This window comes from Spinacia oleracea, chromosome 5 (assembly GCF_020520425.1).
Source record: "Spinacia oleracea cultivar Varoflay chromosome 5, BTI_SOV_V1, whole genome shotgun sequence".
Lineage (NCBI taxonomy): Eukaryota > Viridiplantae > Streptophyta > Magnoliopsida > Caryophyllales > Amaranthaceae > Spinacia > Spinacia oleracea.
The window spans coordinates 32229551-32253910 of record NC_079491.1 but is presented as its reverse complement, the minus strand read 5'-3'; the positions used below and the strand labels follow the sequence as shown (position 1 = coordinate 32253910).

General features: G+C 32.3%; 1 protein-coding gene and 1 long non-coding RNA gene across 2 annotated transcripts; both read right to left on the bottom strand.

The window, feature by feature from the left end:
- Positions 1–228: 228 nt before the first annotated feature.
- Positions 229–9429, bottom strand: LOC130461168 (uncharacterized). The gene is made up of 4 exons (XR_008921558.1): positions 9346–9429; positions 7981–8795; positions 7701–7881; positions 229–672 (listed from the first exon to the last, which is right to left on the bottom strand). It is a non-coding gene; the product is annotated as an uncharacterized lncRNA (long non-coding RNA).
- A 1603-nt stretch (positions 9430–11032) lies between these two features.
- Positions 11033–14803, bottom strand: LOC110797191 (zinc finger protein JACKDAW). Its single transcript, XM_022002287.2, has 4 exons — positions 13818–14803; positions 12786–13182; positions 12367–12614; positions 11033–11920 (listed from the first exon to the last, which is right to left on the bottom strand). Exons 1-4 carry the CDS (start codon positions 14044–14046, stop codon positions 11223–11225), a joined length of 1572 nt encoding a protein of 523 aa, XP_021857979.1. The 5' UTR covers positions 14047–14803; the 3' UTR covers positions 11033–11222.
- Positions 14804–24360: the final 9557 nt, after the last annotated feature.

Below are 24360 nucleotides of genomic sequence, written 5' to 3'. Positions count from 1 at the left end.
TCTGGGTCAAGGTGGATGAGTGGTAACCCAAAAACCCTAACCCATAGCTTTGCCATATCAAAATTAAGATTATCCAGCACTAAGTCCAGACTACCCCGCCAGAAAGTTATGATACGACCATACATTATAGCAGTATGTTGTTGTACTATTGCATTAACATCTCCAAAATTAGAACAAATGAAAGCATAGTAAAAGCCAATTTTTCTTACACAAATTGAGCCCCTTTTGATCCAGCGAGTATCAACTAGGTTATGTACTACTTATAGCGATGGCAGATAAGGCCCTGCAAAAAGACAAATTACATATGCATTCCAATTAATAGTTGGTCCAAGTCGATAAGTTGGTGGTGGATCCACAAGAACCCCCATCCTATAGTCGCGTCATCCTTTATGTTGATTATTATTATTATTGAACTGCACGAGAGGTAGTTGGATGATTTGAAGAAAAAAAGAGGAGAACAGAGTAAATGCAAATTAAATAGAGTATATCCTTCTATTCTAAGGAATTGAAGTAGAGATTTATTGGGTGGAAATTGCTTACTGTCCCAAATTTCTCGAATGGAAACCACATGTGTTGCCTAATTCGTTGCCGCCAGCCCCTAATTTCCCAGTGAGGATCCAAGGAATGATCGTTGATTGGTGATCTTGGCGGTGAGCGGTGTGTTCTTGAAATCTGCAGTAGGAACAGTAAACCGTAAGTGGAAACTGATCACTTTTGGTAAGAGAAGCTTTGGAATTCTAGAGATGGTTACTATGCTTCTATTTCGTGGTTGTTTCAATTAACAAAAAATTGTCAAATTTTATTTAAGAAATTTGGATTTTATACTAATTTTCATGTTTTTCAATCTTACATTTTTATGTATTAAAATATCTTACATTAGAAAAATATTATTATTTTTATAAATATAATTATAGTTGAAATAATAGTAAAAGAATTTTGCAGCATATATGCGTTTGATAGGTCCTAATTTAGTTTTTGATAATAGAATCATGGGTCTTCATTTGAAATACCTCTTACTTTATGAATTTAGGGTGTTAAAGTGTGTGACTATCTTTTGTGATTTTTATTATAACTCAAACTCTTTTTGGGGAGCGTATAAATATCTTCGTCATTTTTCAGTTCATGACTAATAAAAAATGCATCTCTCAAATACCCAAAACCACCCTCCCATCTCTCCCCCTCCCCCTTCACACATCTCTCTCCTCCTAAATATCTCGTTGATTTTTCCTTTTCTCTCTTTTGTTTATGATGAGGAAAAAAACCATGTAAACCCTTTTGAGAGTGCATACCTAACTCATCCTTTTGGATGATGAGGGAGAGGGGATGATAAAAATAAAGACATAATAGGACAAGAGTTTCTTTTTTCCACCAATAAATTCGTGCTTAATTGGCTTCCCAGTAACAATGGATGCCCGAAAATACCCCGTACTTTTGGTAAAATTAATTTAATTAGCTCATGCATTTTAAAAATTTAATTATGATTAATTAAGTAATTATATTCCAAATGATTTTGGAGGAAAAAAACCCTTTTCAATTAATTTGGAGGGAAGTGTTATTTTAAAATTCATTAAAGATATTTATGTAATTTTTAAATAATTATTTCAAAAGGAATTTATTTAATTAAATTAAGAAAAATACCAAAAATATGAATTTTCGAAAATAAATCAGATTTTAAAAAATAAGAAAAGATTTTCGAAAACAATTTCTAAAATCCAAAAATTTTGAAGGATTTTCCTAAAAATTAAAAATCAATTTTGAAAATTTGGAAACTACAATAATTCAGAATTTTTGACGAAATATTTAGAAAAAAAAAAAATTAGAATTCTAATGATTTGAAAATAATTCTAAATTTTATTGTTTTGGTATTTTCCATAATTCAATTATTCTGTCATTCCTTAAATCCTCCAATGAATATTCTAGAATATTTTATTACCTGAATTCTCTAAAGCCTAATTATCATAACCCATACCACATATATACCTAGTGTTTAAAAAGAAAAACCATAGCCGATTAGATGACACGTGTCATCTCATCCTTTCATCCACCATTTTTTTTTTCAATTGTTCCTTCAGTTGTTTGCTTTATTTTACAACTCTAACGTCTCTTCCACTTCATCTTTCTCATTCAACATAATTCACAATTTAATTCATACAATCATTCAACCTCTTCCACTTCATCTGTTAGGTTATGATTCATATGACAAAACATAAATCATGCGGAAAAACCATAAAGCCAGGAAAGCATATTATTTACACATAATCATTTAGCATAGTTTAGATGCATACACTTTGTTGCGTGCCCTCCCTAGCTGCGCCCGAACCAAACAAGAACAAGTCTTTAGGACTCCAAGTGTCGTCCCTCCGTAGATAGTCCACAGCACGTCCGAATCCGCCTTAAGGTTGACCAACTAGAATCGCCCTTAAGGTAGTATAGATTTTCGGCTGGTTAGGGGCAAGAGTGTGGCTGATTTTTCTTCAAAATCTTACCTTTAGAATACTTCAATTGTATCTCTAAATAATGACCCTAGGCACTTATTTATAGAGGTATGGAAAGGGAACTGGAATCCTACTAGGATACGAATTAATTAAACTAGAATCCTATTAGAACTCTAATTAATTAATTTATCCTTTTAGGATTAGGAATTTAATCATATATCAAATCCTAATAGTTTTAGGATTCGTGTATGAACACAAACACACACACGCACGGCAGCCCACGAGGGGCGCCTATGCGCGCGCGGCCTGCGAGCTCGCAGCCCATGCCACGAGGCCCACACGCTGCTGTGGCCTTGGCGCGCACTGGGCCTGCCTTGCGGTGGGCCTGGGCGCTGCCTTGGCTGGGGGTGTTTGTGGCGCGCTGGCTTGCTTGGCGATGGCCCGGCTTCGTGCTGGGCCTTCGTCCGGCAGGCCTCGTCCGATGCTTATTCGTACGATGCGCTTCCGATTAAATTCCCGGTTCCGGAATTTATTTCCGATACGAACAATATTTAATATTTCCGATTCCGGAATTAATTTCCGTTTCGAACAAATATTTAATATTTCCGTTTCCGGAATTATTTTCCGATTCCGATAATATTTCCGATTCTGACAATATTTCCGTTTCCGGCAATATTTCCGATTTCGGCAATATTTCCATTTCCGATAATATTTTCCGATACGTACCATGTTTCCGTTTCCGGTAACATCTACGGCTTGGATAATATTTATATTTCCGATACGATCCATATTTCCGTTTCCGGCAATATCATCATTTCCGGAGTATTCATTTCTTGCTTGTGACGATCTCAGCTCCCACTGAAACCAAGATCCGTCGATTCCGAATATCCATAGATGGAGTATTTAATGCCATTAAATACTTGATCCGTTTACGTACTATTTTGTGTGACCCTACGGGTTCAGTCAAGAGTAAGCTGTGGATTAATATCATTAATTCCACTTGAACTGAAGCGGCCTCTAGCTAGGCATTCAGCTCACTTGATCTCACTGAATTATTAACTTGTTAATTAATACTGAACCGCATTTATTAGACTTAATATTATATGCATACTTGGACCAAGGGCATTATTTCCTTCATCATCTCCCTCTTTAACACTCAATGTTAATGCACCATTTAATTTAATTTATAATATTCTTTCAACCTTCAAATTTCATCTCTATTTAAATTATATATATCCACTAAAATCACAAACCCTCATAAAAAATTAGAACTTTAAAAGACGAATAAGTAACCACTAATTTCATGTTCTTTGAACTGGTTCAAGAGCTAGTTCAACTATACATACCCCATCATATCTTTATTATTTTCCACACAAAAACTTTTAGAGCTTCTTGAAAAATCCTAGATTCTATAATTCTCCTAAACACACTCTCTCCTAAACTCTCTCTCTCTCTCTCTCTCTCTCTCTCTCTCTCTCTCTCTCTAAGGAGGCAGCCACCACCAGCCGTCCACCTTGGTTGATGCCACCTCGTGGTGTTGCTTCGTCGATCTTCGTTCTCTGTTCGTCGTTGTTCAAATCGTTGATTTAAATCCCTTATTTTTTGGTTAGTAATTCAATTATTTACAATAAATGTTTTGTAATTTAAAATCATGTTTATAAAATAATTTTTTTATCATATGAATCATGATTTAAATTTATCATCTTTAGATTTAATCATATTTGATTAAGTTATGATTAGTGTTGTTATTAATTAGGTTTTTGTGAATTATTTGATTAGGAGTTTATGAATGAATCTCCTAAGCCTATTTGATCTCGTGAGAAGTGGTTGATTGATCAAGGTACGTGTATGTGGCTAGATCTTTAATTATGATTGGAATCTATTTATGACTTAATTGGCATTTTCAATTATGATAATTATGATTTTTGAATAATGTTGTTGATAATGTTCAAATATGATGATGATGATTTTCATGTATGTTGTTGGTGATTGAAATGGTTTGCATGTACAACTTTTTATTCAAATAATGGTTTTTGATCTTTAAAAATATGTTTCAATAGCAAAATGAGTGTTTTTAAAATACTTGGTGGACAAGTATGGTTGAGATGGAAAATTATTTTATGGAAAGTCTTTCTATAGCGTATTTATTTTATAGAAAGTCTTTTATGGCAAATTTATATTTTCGAAAGTTTCAAAGTATTCCATGACTTATTATTGGTATAATGGATCTTTCTAGATCTGTGGAAATTATGTTCGTACGCACTACTATGTAAGTCGAGGTCACTTGTTAACTTTTATTTTGGTTAGTACCTCAATGCATAGATTTGTGAAATGATATACGTACTAGTTTGGGGGTGTGCACATTTAGGAAGGAAGGGGGTGAGAAGAGGTTTTTGATTCCATATTTATATTGGAATTTATATGTGGATAGCTTTATTTTTGGAAATATTTTTGGTAATTCCTATTTTTGAAAAGTTCTATTTTGGGAAAGCTTTATTTTGGAAGGTCCTATTTTGGGAAAGTTTCCTTGTTTAGAAAATATCTACTTTTGGAAATGTTTTATATATTTGGCAAGTTACTATTTGTGGAAATTTTATACTTTTAGAAAACTAATCTTCTATGTTTTAATGTAAGGAAAAAATTTATGAAATAAATGAATTTCGAAAGTATGTTCAAGTATGATTAAATGTTTTTACAAATCTTGCACACATACGTACTTAGCGTTTTTGCTAACCCGTATTCATTTTTGTTTTGTCTTGGCTCTATTCATCTTATGATGAGTAGATTTGCAGGAACTTGATGATTAATGTGGCATTTTCATATACGGGATTTGTAGGAGAGAATAACCTAGCTAGGGTTTCTTTTAAGTTGGATTTTATTCATTAAGGTTTTAAATACTCAATTACATTATAGTTTATTTATAATAAAAGAGTATAATACATGTTGCCTCATCAAAAACTTTGTCAGGAAAACTCAATGGGATAAAATCATGGTTAAGGGAAAAAGAGTGTAACACATATTCCTCCCCCTAACCCGAATCCATTATTTGAGATGTTCTAGTGCAATTGATCCAATGTTGTTAGGAAGCTTCTCAAATGTAGTAACAGGGAGCTCCTTGATAATAGATTCTCCAAAAGTTGCTTGGATCTTCATATCTTCACTTGAACAGATGAGTCGAGTATTCATATCACCATTCTTTTAAAAATAATGCACTTAAGATGTGTTTTGTTATATTTTATTTGATATCTCAGTTCTCGAGCTGTCCAATACAAATTATAGTAAAAATCTAATAGGTCATCAAAGCTTCATATGAGGTAAATGAATTTCTTGTACATGATATTACAAACTTTAGCCATGGATATTAGATATACATAATGTTGTATTTTAAGTGTTTTCAAGGCTAAATGTAGAACAAGAGAATAAGAGAATCTTACGGAACTTGTTGTGTCGTGGTAACCAAACCACTGCCTTGAAAACGAGAATCGGTGCAACCGCGGTGCACAATTGTATAGATCGATTCGTTCCCTAATGTTACACAACTCTCAACACACAAAGGCACTTTTGGGTGATGAGATGGAGCCACATAAACTTATGCCCAAAAAGAATAAGAAGGGAAAAGCTTGAAGAGATATGAATAATCATGACTTAATCATGAACTAAAAGTCTTCCATCCAAAACAAGTGAAAAGGAGATGGAGAGAGTACCCACGCATCAGAAAAGTGAGGAGTATTTAAAGGATATTAGTGGAGAATATAAAACAACCAAAGAAATCAAATGACTCAAATGAATCCAATGATCTTATTCATCCAATTAAACCCATGATAATGGAGGGATAATAACCTCCAAAATCAATAGAAATAATGGACTACATTCAATCATAACAATTAGAATTATAACCATCCTTAAATCACATTAACAAGGTTGTTTAAGAGAAGGAATCCAAAGAGGAACTCAAAAACCAGACTAACACAAGCCTTTGGCCTTCGCCTGATCGGATCGGGCAAGCCCGCCCGGTCGGGCGCGAGTGCACATCCCAAAAGGTTCTCAAATTCTCCCGGTCTCGGGCGAGAGTGCAACACAAAATCCACAATTTCCATTTGCACTCGCGCCCGGTTGGGCGGACCCTTTTTTCAACTTTAATTCCAACACATGCTTCTTCTGGAGATCACATTTAATAGTAGAAATCGATCAACATTGATCAAACTTTCTCAAGTCATTATTTTATGTATATTCATGAAAAATAACGATATCATTGTCTAACTTTGAGACTGCCCTCAGAAAAAACGTGAACGAAAAAACATCTTTGGAAACCCTCTAAATTTCCTTTATCTTTCACTCAAACTCACTAATATAAATTTACTCACAAATCATAAGAAGTATTTAGCCTTTGAAATAGATCTTGTTTTCAAATTGTTGTATTTTAAGTGTTTTCAAAGCTAAATGTAGTACAAGGGAATAAGAGAATCTTACGGAACTTGTTGTGCCGTGATAACCAAACCACTGCCTTGAAAGCGAGATTCAGTGCAACTGGGGTGTACAATCGTATTCACTGATTCGTTATCTAAGGTTTACACAACTCTCAACACACAAAGACACTTTTGGGTGATGATGAGATGGAGCCACATAAACTATGCCCAAAAAAGAATAAGAAAGGAAAAGCTTGAAGAGATATAAATAATCATGAACTGAAAGTCTTCCATCCAAAACAAGAGAAAAAGAGAAGGAGATGAAGATATAAATGTTGTGTGCCCACAAATCAGAAGTGAGGAGTATTTATAGGATCAATGGAGGAGATAAAACAGCCAAATAAATCAAAGGACTCAGAGGAAGCCAGTGATCTTAATCATCCAAAATCAATAGAAATACGCTACAACAAACAAGATCAAAGAGGGCAAAAAACGTCGCTCTGTTTGATCAAAATATCGCCCTCTTAGCCTTTAAGGGCGATATAAAAATCGCCCTTAACTCGCCCTGTTAGACTCGTCCTATTAGCTTTTTAAGGCAACTCTTTAATTTCGCCCTCTTTGATCAAAACCAAAGAGGGTAACTACATTTCGCCTTTTTTATTGAACTCAAGGAAGGCAACAATTATCTCGAGATAAAATGAGACGGTCACAACATAAGGGGGGAAATGAAAACAGGAAGAATGAGAGAGGGAAATAGAATAGCATTGTTAAAAACATGAACCAGTAACGTTATCTTTTAGTGACATACTACTCTGTATACCATACGACTACACCAAGATTACGAGCAACAAAAACTGACCTTTGTGATCCTTTCTAGATCGTCTTTTCCTCCATCAGTTACGTCATCACCATATACAATACGTTCAGCACAGCGGCCCCCATGAGTCACAATCATTTGCATCATCATATAACCAAAGGTACGTTGTATATCCTTGGTCCACCATATATTCCCTTGGATAAAAGACAGATATGGCTGTTTCCTGTCCAGGTTCCGATATATTAGATAAGAAATTAAGAATCACAATGCGCCAAAAAGGTGAAATAAACAAACTACCAGAAGAAGCCTTTCATCAACTTACTTGGCTGCACAAAATATTCACGTCTATACACGCCGAAAAAAGAATTAAGCATAACCTGTTGGGCTGGACAAAACTCCAACGACAATACTGACCTCTGTATCCATTCTGACTGGCTGCAGCAACGACAATACTGGACCACAACCATTAACCTCAGAAGATCTTACTGGTAGCAACAATGAGCACAGGACTAGTTGCAACTTCAAACTCTAAAAGATAGTCACTCATGCATACTAGAAACAACAAATCAAAGAAGCTACAAAAGAGTCTTTAACTTTCTCAGACACACTCCTGAAGAAGAATATCCAGTCATTGGTAGAAATACTACATTAATTTTGTTTTACCAGTCCATGCTGCCAGCTAGAGGTGTTAGAAATTCACTCTACTACTTCCACATATTGCATCTTTGCTACCAACAGTAGTAAAATCGGACATTGCTAAAAAATCATTAAAAAAAAAAAAATCAGACAATCATCTAGACAATCCACAAAATAATAGACAATCTCAATAAAATCAAATCAAAATGTCAAACTTAAATCATCCAAAACAATAAATAGGAGCCAAGTTGTCCAAATTTCAACAACAAAAAACGCAATAAAATAGGGCAAATAATTTCGGGATACGTACTTTCTTGCATTCATTGCTGCTCTAGAGTCGTAAGGATCATAGCCCACGCAATGGAATCTAGACATAAATTGCATTTGCCATAGTCCTACAAATGGGACTGTTCATGGTTCAAGTCCATAAGGTAAACTTATGCTAAAGTATGATTTAACATATTAATCAGATCCTCTTCCTCATCCCAGACCTTTAGAGACCTGCATTTTTTTCCAAATAAAAAGAATGAGCCCAACCAACTCTTGGCTAAATCCTATCCGTCACTATATCAAGACCACACAAAATTTGAGTTGCATCCTGAATGTTTAGGAATAGAACATAAGCAGTGATAGTTTTTGGCAACCCACCAATAATCACCTCATCTGCAACTAGCGCAGTGGATCAACACATCCTCATACCGCAAAACGCAAATTTTTTGTTTCAACTTTGGTATTTTCCAATTGCAATCATATCAAACCATTACAAACAAATAATAATTAAATATCAAACTAATCATAGCATTCACTTTCACATTTTAATATTCTCTATTCAATAAAAATTAAACCAGAATCAAACCATCTCCCTCTTGTAAAAGCAATCAATTACAACAAAATTTCTCAAACATGAAACTCGGACAAAAAAAAATTCTATCTAATTGATTCAAACAAAAGTAATTGCAAAACCAGGAAGAGAGAGAGGGAGAGAGAGGGACAGAGAGAGAGAGAGAGAGAGAGAGAGAGAGAGAGAGAGAGAGAGAGAGAGAGAGATTACTGATTCTAGCAATTCTTCAAGATTGGAGGGATTAAGAGTTTATCAAATCGTTTGAAATCATATTGCGGAAATCGATCAAATCTGCAAGCGATTTGAACTAATCGTCAAAGCACTATCAAATATGCAAGCAATTCGAACTAATCTTCAAGAAATTTGAACTAATTTCAAGTTATTCGGTCAAATCAACAAGCAACTCAAACTAAATCGAATTCTGAGAACAACTAACCTAATACTGCATATTGAAACATATTCAGAAGGAAAAGTAAAATATATTACTAATTAATGTTTAATCGAATAACAAAATCACGACATATTTTACGAATCAGACTAAGAATCATGAAATTCGAGCGAGAAAAAAGTTAAACATCAACCAACTGTAGAATATTTGCCTTCAACATAATTAATTTTAGGGAAGAAGATGAGATTCGTACCGTCAAAGAGAATTTTGTGCACATCCAATTTCTAGGGTTCCAAAAAATAAGCAGAGAAAAACTAAGGAAATCAAGTTGATCAAGATCAAATCGCTTAAAAGGGGAAGGTGAGAGATTAGAAAAAGCTGGGAGGAGAAGACGAAGCATTCTTAAACACTATCATATGGGAGTGCAAATACTGCGATTCATTAAGTTCGCCCTGTTTGTTAATACCTTAAAAGGGCAACCACATAATTTCACCCTCTTTGTTAATACCCTTAAAGGGCAACCACATAATTTCGCCCTCTTTGTAACTACGGAATATCAGAGATGGCGAGTAAATAATTTCCCCCTGTTTGTTCATATCAACGAAGACAACACAATTTCGCTCTGTTTGATTTGTTCTACTAAGACAACTTTGTTAACGCCTTCCTTTTTACGAAGAAATCGCCCTCCTTGCTTCTGATTCTTGTAGTGATAATAGACTACATTCAATCATAATCATTAGAATTATAACCATCCTTAAATCACATTAACAATGTTGTTTAAGGTAAGGAATCCAAAGTGGAACTCGAAAACCGGACAAACACAAGCCTTTGGCCTTCGCCCGGTCGGATCGGGCAAGCCCGCCCAGTTGGGCGCGAGTGCACATCCCAAAAGGTTCTCAAATTCGCCCGGTCGGGCGAGAGTGCAACACAAAATCCATAATTTCCATTTGCACTCGCGCCCGGTCGGGCAGACCCTTTTTCCAGCTTTAATTCCAACACATGCCTTCTTCTGGAGATCACATTTAATAGTAGAAATCGATCAATATTGGTCAAACTTTCTCAAGTCATTATTTCATGGATATTCATGAAAAATAACGATATCATTGTCTAACTTTGAGATGTATATATAATTAGTAATGTTATCTATGTTTTTTCTAAACCATACAATAAAATACATTATTAGGACATTACGTACTTTTATCATATACTTTGAGATGATTCATGTTTGTATAAGAATTCTCCTGTGAATAAATCAATATGTGTATTTTATAACTTTTACATACTCAAATTTCATATTGAATTGTCATTTAAAAAACACTCATTGAGACCTTTGATAGTATATCATTAACATTGCGATCGATATTCATATGCAAAACTTGAAATATTGTATGTTTAAGAACATCATTCATAAGTCATTAAGGAATCCTTCTTACGTAATTTGCATGATTAGCAACATGCTATTAAATAAACAGTACATTATATATTTGTTTCGCAACTATTAGTCCAATGGAGTAAAAATCGTCTCTTATAAATTTTCATTGCAAAATCGTCTTAATAATAAAAATAATACGGAGGGAGTATTACTTGTGAAAGATTTTAAAAAATGAGAGAATTATTAGGGTGTTAAAAAAGGATGGAAGTACGTTACATAGTGACAAGTTGGTAATATAATATTAAGGCTGAAGGCTGAAGGCTGAAGCTAGTTGTTACCAAAATGGTCAAGTCCCATAGCGGAGCTTATAGACGCAAAATTAACAAGGTCTTGAGGCGAAAAGGCATGAGCACTTCCATCCCCAGCTCCCATGCCAAGAAAATCTCTAGTTAAACCACTGGAGACGATAGAAGGGAGGTTGAGTTGGTTTATGTTATTATGTAAGGATTGTACACCCGGGTGCATCATCAATTGAGTAATGTTGCTTACTGAAGTTACATTAATGGTGCCACTAGTATTCGGGGCTCGATGCTTGGGATCAACTGGAGGATGATGATGAACTTGTTGTGAAGGTGTGGTTGTGATGACCCCTAGGGATGTCCCAAGAAAAGAAGGGTTGCTCCTTGTTGAACCCATTTGAGCTGCTTTTTGTAGGAGGGCGGTTGCTGACATTGGGGTCGACGAGGAAGAAGATGGATTGTTTTGATCATGTGAGTATAAACAGCCTGCAGATTGGGTTTCAACGTCCATATTGCTCTTGATATTGTTATTGTTGTTGTTATTTCTTCCTAAGCTTTCATCCTTGGTTGAGAGCGGGAAGGATGATAGAGAAAGACTTGCCGTGGTGGATGGTGATGGAGTTGTAGAATTATTATTCCTGTTGTCTAAGGATGAATTTTGATTGTTCATCATAAAGGATGACCCAAACAGGTTAGTCGTTGCCATTTGCACCATATCAGAAAAACCTACACAAATTAAACCATGCATGCCAATCGTCATTTACATAATTACATGACTCATTTAATCAAACCCGGCCTTAAACATGTTATAAATCTTATTATCAATCCTAATGATCTAACAAAAAAAAATCAGGACAATCAAATCTATATTTGTTACTAACATTTACTCAAATCCCGCTATAGAACGTGGTACGTTTGCAAATGTACGCTCCGTACCCATATTTTCGATCATATAAAGAGTTTAGTTACTTTGACCTTATAATGGAGTAAATTTTAAATATTTTAACTTAATTTTTACTCTAGTAAGGAGTACCATTTTAATTTTTAAATAAGAATTTGTGATGATAGAATATATTAAATTATTACGCGCGTATGCACATTTATTTATTTATATATATATATGGTATGAACACACGCAACATTGACAACATACATTCAAAAGCAACGCTTACCTGGTGTAAGAGTATTCCCGCGGGCCATGGAGTTAAAATCGGATCGGAAAAGCGAGCTGAAGGGAGAAATACCGGCGGGATGGTCTTGTAAACCTTCACTAGCTATTCCATGATGAAAACCAGAATGAGGATTACTATTGTTATTGGGATAAGTGTTGAAACTTAGAGTTGGAGGAGCAACTGAAGTAGCAATCCGTTCTTCAGCTAAGGCATCACAAAAAGCTCTATGTGTAATAAAACTATCTTTCCTACAATAATAATTAATAAATGAAAGTTCAAAATCAAAATCAAAATCAAAATCAAAACGTCTTTTATTAATATTAATATGAAATTAAAGATTAAATATAAAATACACGTACAATCGAAACAGGAAGAACGTACAATAAGAAATTAAGAGAAGAAGTAAATAAAATTGGTACCTGGAGAAAAGTGTACCACAGTCACATTTGTACTCCCTAGTACCACAAGTCTTGGTATGAGCTTTCCAATCTGATTGCACAGCATATTTTTTAGAACATTTTTCACACTTCCATTTTTTCTCACCATGTTTTCTGCTGAAATGTTTTTTGATTCCGGTGAGATCACCGAGAGCTCGAGCAGGGTCATGGTGTACGCATGTTTTCTCAGGGCATATATAAACCTTCTTCTTTACTTCTTTGTTCGTTCGTTGTCGAAGCTTCCACGGTAGGTTGTGTCCTCTCCTGTGCAGCTGAAGGTTTTGATCTCTTTGGAACCCTTTATTGCATATTTCACATATGAATCGGTTCGTAGCCATTAGTGTCGTCGGTGATAACGCCATCACTTCCGCATCTGGATCTGTTGTTGTTGGATCATGTCATTTACCATATATATTACGGAGTAGTCATTAAACCATAAACATTCAATTATCAATTTTGTTGAGTACACAGTCTCTCCTTCTTAACCATTTTATATCAATCATCAAATTTAGGGAGTATAACACTAGCTGCTTTTACTTCATTCTTTTTTATATCTGAATTATTTGGGGATTTTTCCGACTAAATAGAGGCTACTTTTGGAATATAAACACTGGTTGCTTCTACTACTAGTACTAACAATTAAAATTTCATGTTTGCCGAATACAATTAGGCAAATACAAACTTTTATATAAGGCGGTCTTACACAAAAGACCACATTGATGTCATATAAGTTAAGCAATGAAACAAATTAGTTAAGCACTGAAACAAATTAGTTAAACAATGAAAATAATTAGTTAAGAACTAGAACTAATTAGTTAACCTATAGAACCAATTAGTTAACAATCAAAGTGGTCTTTCCGGTAAGGCGGTCTTACACAAAAGTTGCCGTTATGCAAAAGTTCGCCTTAATTTTAACAACTAGTTAAATAAATAAATAAAACTGATTAACTGAATGAGTTGATATAATAGAAACAATCAATGATGATCAAACAACGAGATAAGTAAGTTACTTGCCTGGAGTCCCTGGCAAATTTCTCTTCTTCTTCGAGACTGGAGGAGCATGACTATTAGTATTGTTGTTATTATTATCGTTCGAACACTGTTTAGGGTTAGGGTTGAGTTGATGTTGTTGTTGTTGTTGTTGTTGCTGCTGCTGCTGCTGGTGAACAGAATTTTGATGAGTGAATCCTCTAAATGTTGAAGACAAATTACAAAAACCATCTTCAATACCTTGCAAATTCATTTTTATTTTCTTGGGTTTTGGAAGTTTATATCCAAAACAAAAAACAACTAACTTCCAAGAAAATTAAAAGACTAAAATTTAAGAAGTCTGGTAAGAAGGAAAACAACAAAGATGGAGTCGTCGTCGTCGTCGTCGTCGTCGTAAGAAGAAACAGTAGTAGTAGTAGTAGTGGTGTATTGGAATGTTTCGAATTGACTCGATTCGATCAAGACTTCAATTCATTCGGATTATACCAAAAGAACAAGCTAGAAGACTTAAACCCGTAAAAAACATATATATATATATATTTTTACTACTATAATATATATGCTTCTATGATAAACTAAAACAAGGCGAAAACTCGGGGTATTACAGGAAAACACCAAAAAAACACAACGACTATGGGAAAACAAACAACTATGGAGGAATATTTGAAATGGGCGGGTTTGTTGGCTTCTTCACTCTTTCTACTAAACGTCGTCTTCTTCTTATTCCCATTTATCTAAGTCGGGTCGGTCACCAATGGCGGGCCCACCATGTTTGGTCTTGATAATTTAAAATTAAAATTAAAATTAAAATTAAAATTAGAGGATTAGGTGGTGAGAGAGAGGCTGCTGTAGCCTGTATGACTAGGTGCTTGTGAATTGTTGTTCCCGGAAAGGTGTAGGATTCTAGAGTATTACTCACTCAACAATGTGTTTTTCTTACTGTCTTTTACTTCTACGGAGTATAACTTTTTTTCTTGTTAAGTGGAGTACTCCGTATTTTGATCACCCATCTTGGATTCTTGGTATACTCCGTATAAGGTAACTCTTGGTATATAAGGTAACTCCTGAAAACTTGGTGTCCTCTTATAAAAATTCTTTTAGGTTCTTTTCTTACTAATTAACGTCTTACTTGGTAAATTTGTTTAAATGTATGAAAAAAATCTCTTATTATACCTTTGTAATATTCATACGGAGTATAAAATATTATGCGTGCATCACATACATAAACACTAGTGTGTTAACATTGGAAAAAAAATGTGACTAATGACTATGCACGTTACTCTTCGACTGTGTTCTCTTTACCTTATACTTCCTCCGTCCCAAAATTATTGTCCTATTTTCTAAATCGGGCGTCTCAAAATTATAGTCCTATTTCTAATTTTGGCTACTAAGGTCTCCACTTTCTCATGTACTATATTAATTAAAAATAAATTGAAAACCCCACCCATGTACTATATTCCACTTTCCTATGTACTATATTCTCTTTCACATGTACTTTATTCCAATTTTTGATAAATTGAAAACTCCACCCATGTTATATGTGATTAACTTACATTAATGACAATGAAATATACTTGTAGCATAATGGTTACTTGATACCAAGTTATACATGGAACCTGGGTTTGAATCCTCTTAATGGGAGGCTAAATATAATTATTTTTTCTCCTTCTCCTTTTCCTTTTACAAGTCGTTTTTCCGTCATACCTTTTTAATTTAATTTTTTCCTAAAATGGTTCATGATTTTTCTTTTACAAAAAAAAAAATGTTATTTTTTCTTCAAAAAGGTTTTGCAATTTCCATAACATATACTTCTAATAATGTATTTTTATACTCCACTTTTATAGACTTATAGTTGCATGTTTCTTAGACTTAGAGGCTTAATTAATTCCTTCGTATATAATAGCATAATGCCCCATAAGCGTTAAGAATTATGTTCCTTTTTCTTATTAGTGCTTTTGTGTGCTATTTGTTCAGTGACAATTGTTGTAATAAAGTAAATCTCTTTCAAATTATGATAAACTCGTTTTTTTCATTTTAAATTGAAATTGCACCAAATTATTGTTGTAATTTGAACTAAGTGTTGAGTTTTGTTGTTATGAAAAACCAAAATTAAAGATCATAAATCCTCGACGTATTTTATTATAACGTTTTTAATATTTCGTCTACTTATCTCTCAACTTTAACCCCCCTAAAAAGAGCAAATATGAGAAATTAGAAAACGAATCAAAAAAAAATAAAAAAAATTGGACCCTCATTTATAAATTCCTGGATCCGCCCCTGCTACAGCTGCACGTGTGGACTTCAGATCCACATAAATTTATTGTGGACCAAGTTCACATAAGAATTTTCTTTTTTCTTAAACCCCACACATTCTTCCAAATAAGAGACTTATTAGAAACGAATGATGTACATTTCAAAGAGTAAGACTCTCATGATAAAAGTTAACGTTGAAGAAACGTCACGCTCATAGTCACATACCAATATAGCATGGTGTTAATTTAAATTAAATTAAATTTTAATATAAGTTGATCTTTTTGTTTTTGGGATCATATAGAGATGAAAGGTTCGTTTAAAAAGAAAAGGCAGAGAAAAAAAGGCAAAAGGTGGAATTGGGGATGGATAGAGTATATAGTAATATAGGTGATGTGAAAATGGTCTGATAGGTTCGGAGTTTTGAGCTTGGAAAAGTGAATAACCTTTTTGTATAGTCTTTTTTCATGAAACATGAATATGATTAAATCATAATTACAGTAGGACCTCAGTTTCGTCAAATAAAGTGAAGCATCGATCTGATTTTGTCACCACGATATAATTTTTAAAATAGCCAAAAAAAAACATTTTGAATTTGTTTATTAGGAGTGGAGTACTTTACGATGCCGTCCGTGATTAGCCTGTAGGTGTCTAGAACTTTGTGACGCCTTTTGGACCAAGTGGGACCCACTGGAATTGTACTAGAATTCTGGGTTGCATGGCCACCTCATCTAAAGTAAGTTTCCGTATGTTGGGACGATAGATCAGTCGATAATACAGACAGACAGAGACTCCGTAGTTGACACTACTTCGTATTAATGTATTATGCACATCTATGCTAGCACTCTAGCAGGATATAGTTCATGTGGTTTCATAGATGCTCTTTCTATGCGATCCACTTTCATCATCGATCAGCAAAGATGGGTGCCATATAGACTGGTCAAAAACCGACTCCATCAGAAGATACTGATCGAGTATTGAACAAGATTTTATGTCCCGTAACTTGATTTTATCCGAAATGAAACAATCTGAAAATTAATTGGTCAAAATCCGACCACACTCGTTTTTTATCCGAGCGATTAAAAGTTGTTGTATTTATGGTAATATATGAGATTATAATTAAGAAATTTTAAAGCACAATAAACACATTGTACTCCCTTTGTTCGAGATGAACTTAGTACTTTTAAAGCACAATAATCCGGAACTCAAAAGTGATAGAATCAAATTAACCCGAATCTAAAATTACGGAGTATTTTTTTATAACCTAACTCGACCGACCCGTTTAACAAGTCTAATGATATGTCACAGGGTTAGTTACCATCATGTCGCAGTGGGCGTATACCATATTCTTTGATATGGGCCTGGTCGTAATCGATATTCTCGTTTTAAACTTCTTTGTATTGTTCATTGTTGTGGACGATGATAGGAGTAAACGAGTAATGTTAACTACGGGGATTCCTCTGTATGAACTATGAAGTATAACTATCAAAGTTCTTTAAGTTCTGTGAACAGGTACTAATTAGGTTGTTCAGTGTAGTTATTTACTACTAGTCTTATATACTCGCGATGCATGCGAATATAAGAAACATATTTGTGTTATTACATTTAAATCTGAAATAATATGTAAAAAATATAATACAAATACGATACGTGCGAATATAAGAAACATATAAGTTAGATAGAGTCGAACGCCTAACAAACAAATTGATTAAAATGGTAAGAATTCATTTAAGGCTAGATTGATTAAAATGCTTCTTTGGGCTTTTCCTATTAGATAATTTGTCATTATATTCTATATTCTATAAGTGTGGAGGGTATTTTAGTAATTCAAAGGGACACCAAAAGTGAATTTACTAAAATAATTTCATATTTTCACTTATATAATAGAGATTTCTAATCCACGTAATCAAGCATCTAATACAAACATACTCAATAGCGGCTCTGAAGTCAATCAAAAAAAAATTGTAGCCATGAAATATGAAATCTATATACGTAACATGTTAACATAAAATTAATTTTCAGCGTCAAAGCATCTTTACTGAGCAGACACACTAAGATAAAATCCTCTTGATCAATTAATAATGTGATAAATTGAACTTTCAAATGGAAAGGAAGGAAAGTTTTAAGGTAGATGCATACATAAACTTATAGACAAAAGCGAAAATGCTTGTGATGAGGACCACCCTGGCTTTAAACCAGGCTAAATCAGATCATTCGTTTAAATGAAGTTGTTTTATATCAATTGAGGTTGGCATAAGCGGTTAAGGGCCTCTTACTCTTTAATTAATGTATCGGTTTCGAGGATTGGGTATGAAAAAAATCTCAATTGAAAGAGATGTTGCCCATCGAAGTATCCATGCAAACTCACGCGAGAGATAGTCCACTTGCCGAAGGTGGTGGAAATTCCTTGTAGTAAAAAAAAATGGTAATTTAATACACAATTAACAATAATTGAATTGAATTGAATTGAATTTTATGTATATTTAGCCTCCCCATCGCCCACAACAAGGTTAAATCAGATTAAATTAAAATTTGTCTGCATTAAATTAACAATAATTGACGAAGATCTGCGTCACAAAAGATAATTTATTCAACGCTTTTTGGCTTCATGCATATGGACCTTTATACCAAGATTATGATACTCTTAACTAATTGAAGTAAATTAGTAATAATATAAAAATTGATGAAGAACATGGGAATTCTCATGCACACGTATGGAGACGCACACTATAGAACAAGTCTTCTTTTCCAATTAATCAAAACCCTAATTCCCGGTGTTACAAAATCACATTTCTATATTAATTCAATGCCCCGACCATATACGACATCCCAACTAAACATTTATTATTAGTACTAAATTTTTTTGGATGACTCTTTGTACTTTTATATAATCTTCTATGGATCCCCTCTACATATAATAAATCTCCACGTATTTGTAATGGTGTAAGACTCTTAATTAATAAATAAGTCGAGCTCAAACTCGAATAAAGCTTGTTTTTTTTCGTATATATTTAACAAATGAACTCGAATAGCTTGTGTATGTTCGATTTCATGGACAACTCTTTTATTTAACTAGATTTTTAGCCCGTTCAAAGATCAGGGGTTGAATAGTGGTTATTTAGTCTATCTTTTTAAGTTCTAATTTTATTGAGCTTGTGATTTTAGAGAGAATATATGATTTAAATAAAGGTAAATTATGAAAGTTGAAAGAATACATAAATTAAATAGTGTACTAATATTGATTGTTAATCGGGAAGATGGAGTGAAAAATGTTAAATGAATATATTGGGTTGATGTTATATGAGGAAGATGGAGTGAAAGAGGCGATTGGAGTTGTATAATAAATAAAACAACAAAGAAAAAATAAAACAAAAAACCAAATTGATAGAGGAAAGAATGGATGACACGTGTCATCAAATCAAATATGTTGACATATGTCATCTAATCAAATGTGGTTTCCCTTTTTAAAATTTTAGGTATAGATAGATTATATTTATTAACAAGCTCGTCTATATATGTTCACAAACTAATTTGAAGAAAAAATTATTCATTATATTATCGTTGATTTGGCATTACGGAGTAAATTTTTTTTTTCTATTATAGATAAAAGATAATCAAATATTTAACTTTTGACCTCCCAAAAATGAAGTTTTGAATTGAAATACTAATTAATTATTAAAAAGTCGATCGTTGCTCACTTATAACTCTTTCTCCATTAATAAACGAATCGTTCACGAACAAAAACTCAAACCAATTAAGATTTAACTTTTGAGATCGGTTAAAAGCTTGGGCTCGAGTAGGAACTTGCCTAAATTAAATCTACATGTACATGAATGTGGTAGTATTCGCCTTGACTCATTTACACCCTTGCGTATTCGTTTAAACCCTATTCGGCTTATTATCCCTCTTACCTATAAAATTGCTCATAATAAATCTATTATACACAGACATATCACATGTCCTGCATGCTGATATTTTGTGTTGAAACTATGATAACTCAAATAAGAAATTTATTTGAAGTACTCCGTATATCAAGTTTAATTTGATGTATTCCATACATTAAAGGAAAAATTGACAAAGACAGTCCTAACTACAGACGTTCGATTTTAAAAGGGTCCATCAACGAATTATTCATGACAGGTACCAACTATATGGGGTGTTAACTTCGCGTGGGTCTTTTAACCGGTAACTGGCTAAATAAGTTAAAAAAAAAGTTATTTTTATTTGTTTTAAGTCCAAACACGTACTGCGGCAATTTCATATACTTCGAGAGATCGTTGAAAGAAAGGAAATTGAGATTTGCAAGGTTGGAACTGACGACAACGTCGCGGATCCATTGACTAAACCGTTGCCACAAGTGAAACACAACGCACATGTAGCAACCATGTGAATCAAGCATGTTGCCCTGTTCTTTAGAGCTGAACTGAACTGAACTGAACTGAACTGAAGTGAACTGAATTGAACTGAACGAACTGAATGCTCCTGACCTGAACTGAACTAAATGCTCCTGAACTGAACTGAACTGAACTTAACTTAACATAATATATTACCGAAATAAATAATAAATAAGAGATAATAAATAAGAGATAATAAATAATAAATAATAAATGATAAATGATAAATGATAAATGATAAATGATAAATGATAAATGATAAATGATAAATGATAAACAATAAACGATAAACAATAAATAATAAACAATAAATAGTAAATAATAAATAGTAAATAATAAATAATAAATAGTAAATAATAAATAGTAAATAATAAATAGTAAATATTAAATATTAAATATTAAATATTAAATAATAAATATTAAATAATAAATAATGAATAATAAATAATGAATAATAAATAAATAATGAATAATAAATAATGAATAATAAATAAATAATGAATAATAAATAATGAATAATAAATAATGAATAATAAATAATAAATAATAAATAATAAATAATAAATAATAATAAATAATAAATAATAAATAATAATAATAAATAATAAATAATAAATAATAAATAATAAATAATAAATAATAAATAATAAATAATAAATAATAAATAATAAATAATAAATAATAAATAATAAATAATAAATAATAAATAATAAATAATAAATAATAAATAATAAATAATAAATAATAAATAATAAATAATAAATAATAAATAATAAATAATAAATAATAAATAATAATAATAATAAATAATAAATAATAAATAATAAATAATAAATAATAAATAATAATAATAAATAATAATAATAAATAATAAATAATAAATAATAAATAATAAATAATAAATAATAAATAATAAATAATAAATAATAAATAATAAATAATAAATAATAAATAATAAATAATAAATAATAAATAATAAATAATAAATAATAAATAATAAATAATAAATAATAAATAATAAATAATAAATAATAAATAATAAATAATAAATAATAAATAATAAATAATAAATAATAAATAATAAATAATAAATAATAAATAATAAATAATAAATAATAAATAATAAATAATAAATAATAAATAATAAATACTCCCTCTGTTCCTAAATAAGTGTCACATTTCCATTTTTGGCGTTCCCTTATAAGTGTCACATTTCTATTTTTGAACATGTACGTTTCCCCCTTTTTCATACACTTTTCCCACATTTCTATAAATCATAATTACTTTTACTTATACATTCTACACTTTTCCATTTTTCAATCCCCACATACACTTTTATTTGTACTTTATTCAATTAAACAATTACTCCCTCCGTCCCGGAATACTCGACCCGGTTTGACCGGCACAGGGTTTAAGGGACTTGAATTGACTTATTTAATTTAATAGGTAGTAGTTGATAGTGGAGTATTATTTTAATGTAGTTAGTGGGAGGTGGGTTAAGAGGTGGGGTTGGGGGAGAGTAGGGGTTGAATTTTTAATTATTTTTTGTATGGAGTAGGGGGTAGGTGGGTTAATAGGGGTGGAGTGAGAAATAATATAATATTGTTAGAATATTTCCATTTTTAGAAACAGGTCAAGTATTAAGGGACGGCCCGATAAGGAAAACAGGTCAAGTATTCCGGGACGGAGGGAGTATCTACTTTATCCTTTCCCCAAAAAAAACATTCCCAATTATCAATCATTAACTCTTACACACTTTACAATTTTATTAATTACCGTGCCCGAGCCCAAATGTGACACTTATTTAGGAAAGGAGGGAGTAATAAATAATAAATAATAAATAATGAATAATAAATAATAATTATTAATTAATAAATAATAATTAATAAAAAAATGTTAACTAATAACTAAAGAATAATTATTAATTAATAACTAAATAAATATATAAATAATAATAATAATAATAAAATCTGTAATTCATTACTAAATAATTACAATAAATGATAAATATTAATAATAATAATTCATACTCCCTCCGTTCCATAATGTTTCTCACTTTTCCATTATGCGTGGTCTCCAATGCACTACTTTGACCGTTAATAATTTTAATTTCGTATTAATAAAAATTATAAAAAATTGATATTTAAAAAATTTATATTGAAACGAATCCAATGATATCCCACAAGTTAACATTTATACTCTTAAATAAACTATTAATTATGGTCAAAGTTTTTAAATTTTGACCTTATAAATAGTAAACATGAGGAACATCATGGAACAGAGGGAGTATTTAATAACTAATAACTAAATAATTAATAACTAATAATCCGTAACTAATTATTAAAAATAATAAATTATATTAATTATTAATAAATAATTAGTTATAAATAATAATAATAATAATAATAATAATAATAATAATAATAATAATAAGTACTCCCTCCGTTCCTAAATAAGTGTCACATTTGGGCTCGGGCACGGTAATTAATAAAATTGTAAAGTGTGTAAGAGTTAATGATTGGGAATGTTTTTTTTGGGGAAAGGATAAAGTAGATAATTGTTTAATTGAATAAAGTACAAATAAAAGTGTATGTGGGAATTGAATAATGGAAAAGTGTAGAATGTATAAGTAAAAGTAATTATGATTTATAGAAATGTGGGAAAAGTGTATGAAAAAGGGGAAAACGTACATGTTTAAAAATAGAAATGTGACACTTATAAGGGAACGCCTAAAATGAAAATGTGACACTTATTTAGGAACAGAGGGAGTAATATAATATAATAATATAATAATATATATATAAATAATAAGTAATACAATAATATAAATAATAATATAAGAAATAATAATAATAATAATAATAATAATAATAATATTATTATTAAATTAAATTGAATTGAATTAAACTGAACTGAACTTAATGCTCCTGAACTGAACTGAACTAAATTGAACTGAACTGAACTGAACTGAATGCTCCTGAACTGAACTGAACTGAATGCTCCTGAACTGAACTGAACTGCCAAATAAGTCTTGAAACTGAAATTAAACCAAAAAGAACAGGGCCTATATATACTTTTTTTCAAAAATAATAATTAAGTCGATTGATATTTTTTACGTTCTTCCATCTTCCTCCCCTCACCACCTGCAACTCCCATCCACCATCGTCGCGAAGTCAACACCCCTCGTAGTTGAGACTTGTCAATAATAATCTGTAATTTGTCCCTTTTAAAGATGTACGTCTATAGTTAGGACTTCCTTTGTCAAATTTTCCTACATTAAAAAGAAAAAAAAGTTTAACTTAGGATAGTTTGGTTCACACGGGGTAAAAGGAATGGAATTAAGAAAGGGTTAGGAAGGGAATGAAAAGAAAATCCCATAGATGTTAATAATTTTTTGTTTTAACATATCCAAGGGAAACTTAAAAATTCCACCACCAGTCCACCACCCCCACTACTACAATCTGACCTCTGGGTGTCGGAGCCGACTCGATCCGCGACTCTCTCTCTCTCTCCATGACCCGCGACTCACTCTCTACCCTGAACCCCGACTCCTTCTCTTTGTGAAAAGGTTCCCGGAAAGATCTAAAACCCTACCTAATACGGAAACTCACCAGAAACTCGCCAGCAACCGTCGACCTCAAGGGTGAGTCGACGGTTAGGGTGGCTCAGGTGGTGGGGGTGCTATTATGGGTTGGTCATGGTAAATGTGGTGGTGGAGTGTTGATAGTGTATGGTGGCTAAGGGAAAGGGAATGAGAATGCCAATACCTAGAGGGGGTGGGGAATCAATATACAGGAATTTGAGGTTATCAAGGGGGTAAAGAGAATGATTGAAATAGTATTACAAATAATAACAAAGAGAATTAATCCTTCTGATTTCCTTTCCCTTTCTTGAATACCCCCAACCAAACAACCCCTTAAAAT

Excerpts from the sequence above, each read along its gene's own strand:
- LOC110797191 (XM_022002287.2), bottom strand. The coding sequence starts at position 14,046 with ATGAATTTGCAAGGTATTGAAGATGGTTTTTGTAATTTGTCTTCAACA. Across the intron at positions 13,183-13,817 it reads AAATTTGCCAGGGACTCCAG|ATCCAGATGCGGAAGTGATG; the intron begins GCAAGTAACTTA and ends CAACAACAACAG. Across the intron at positions 11,921-12,366 it reads CGGGAATACTCTTACACCAG|GTTTTTCTGATATGGTGCAA; the intron begins GTAAGCGTTGCT and ends TAATTTGTGTAG.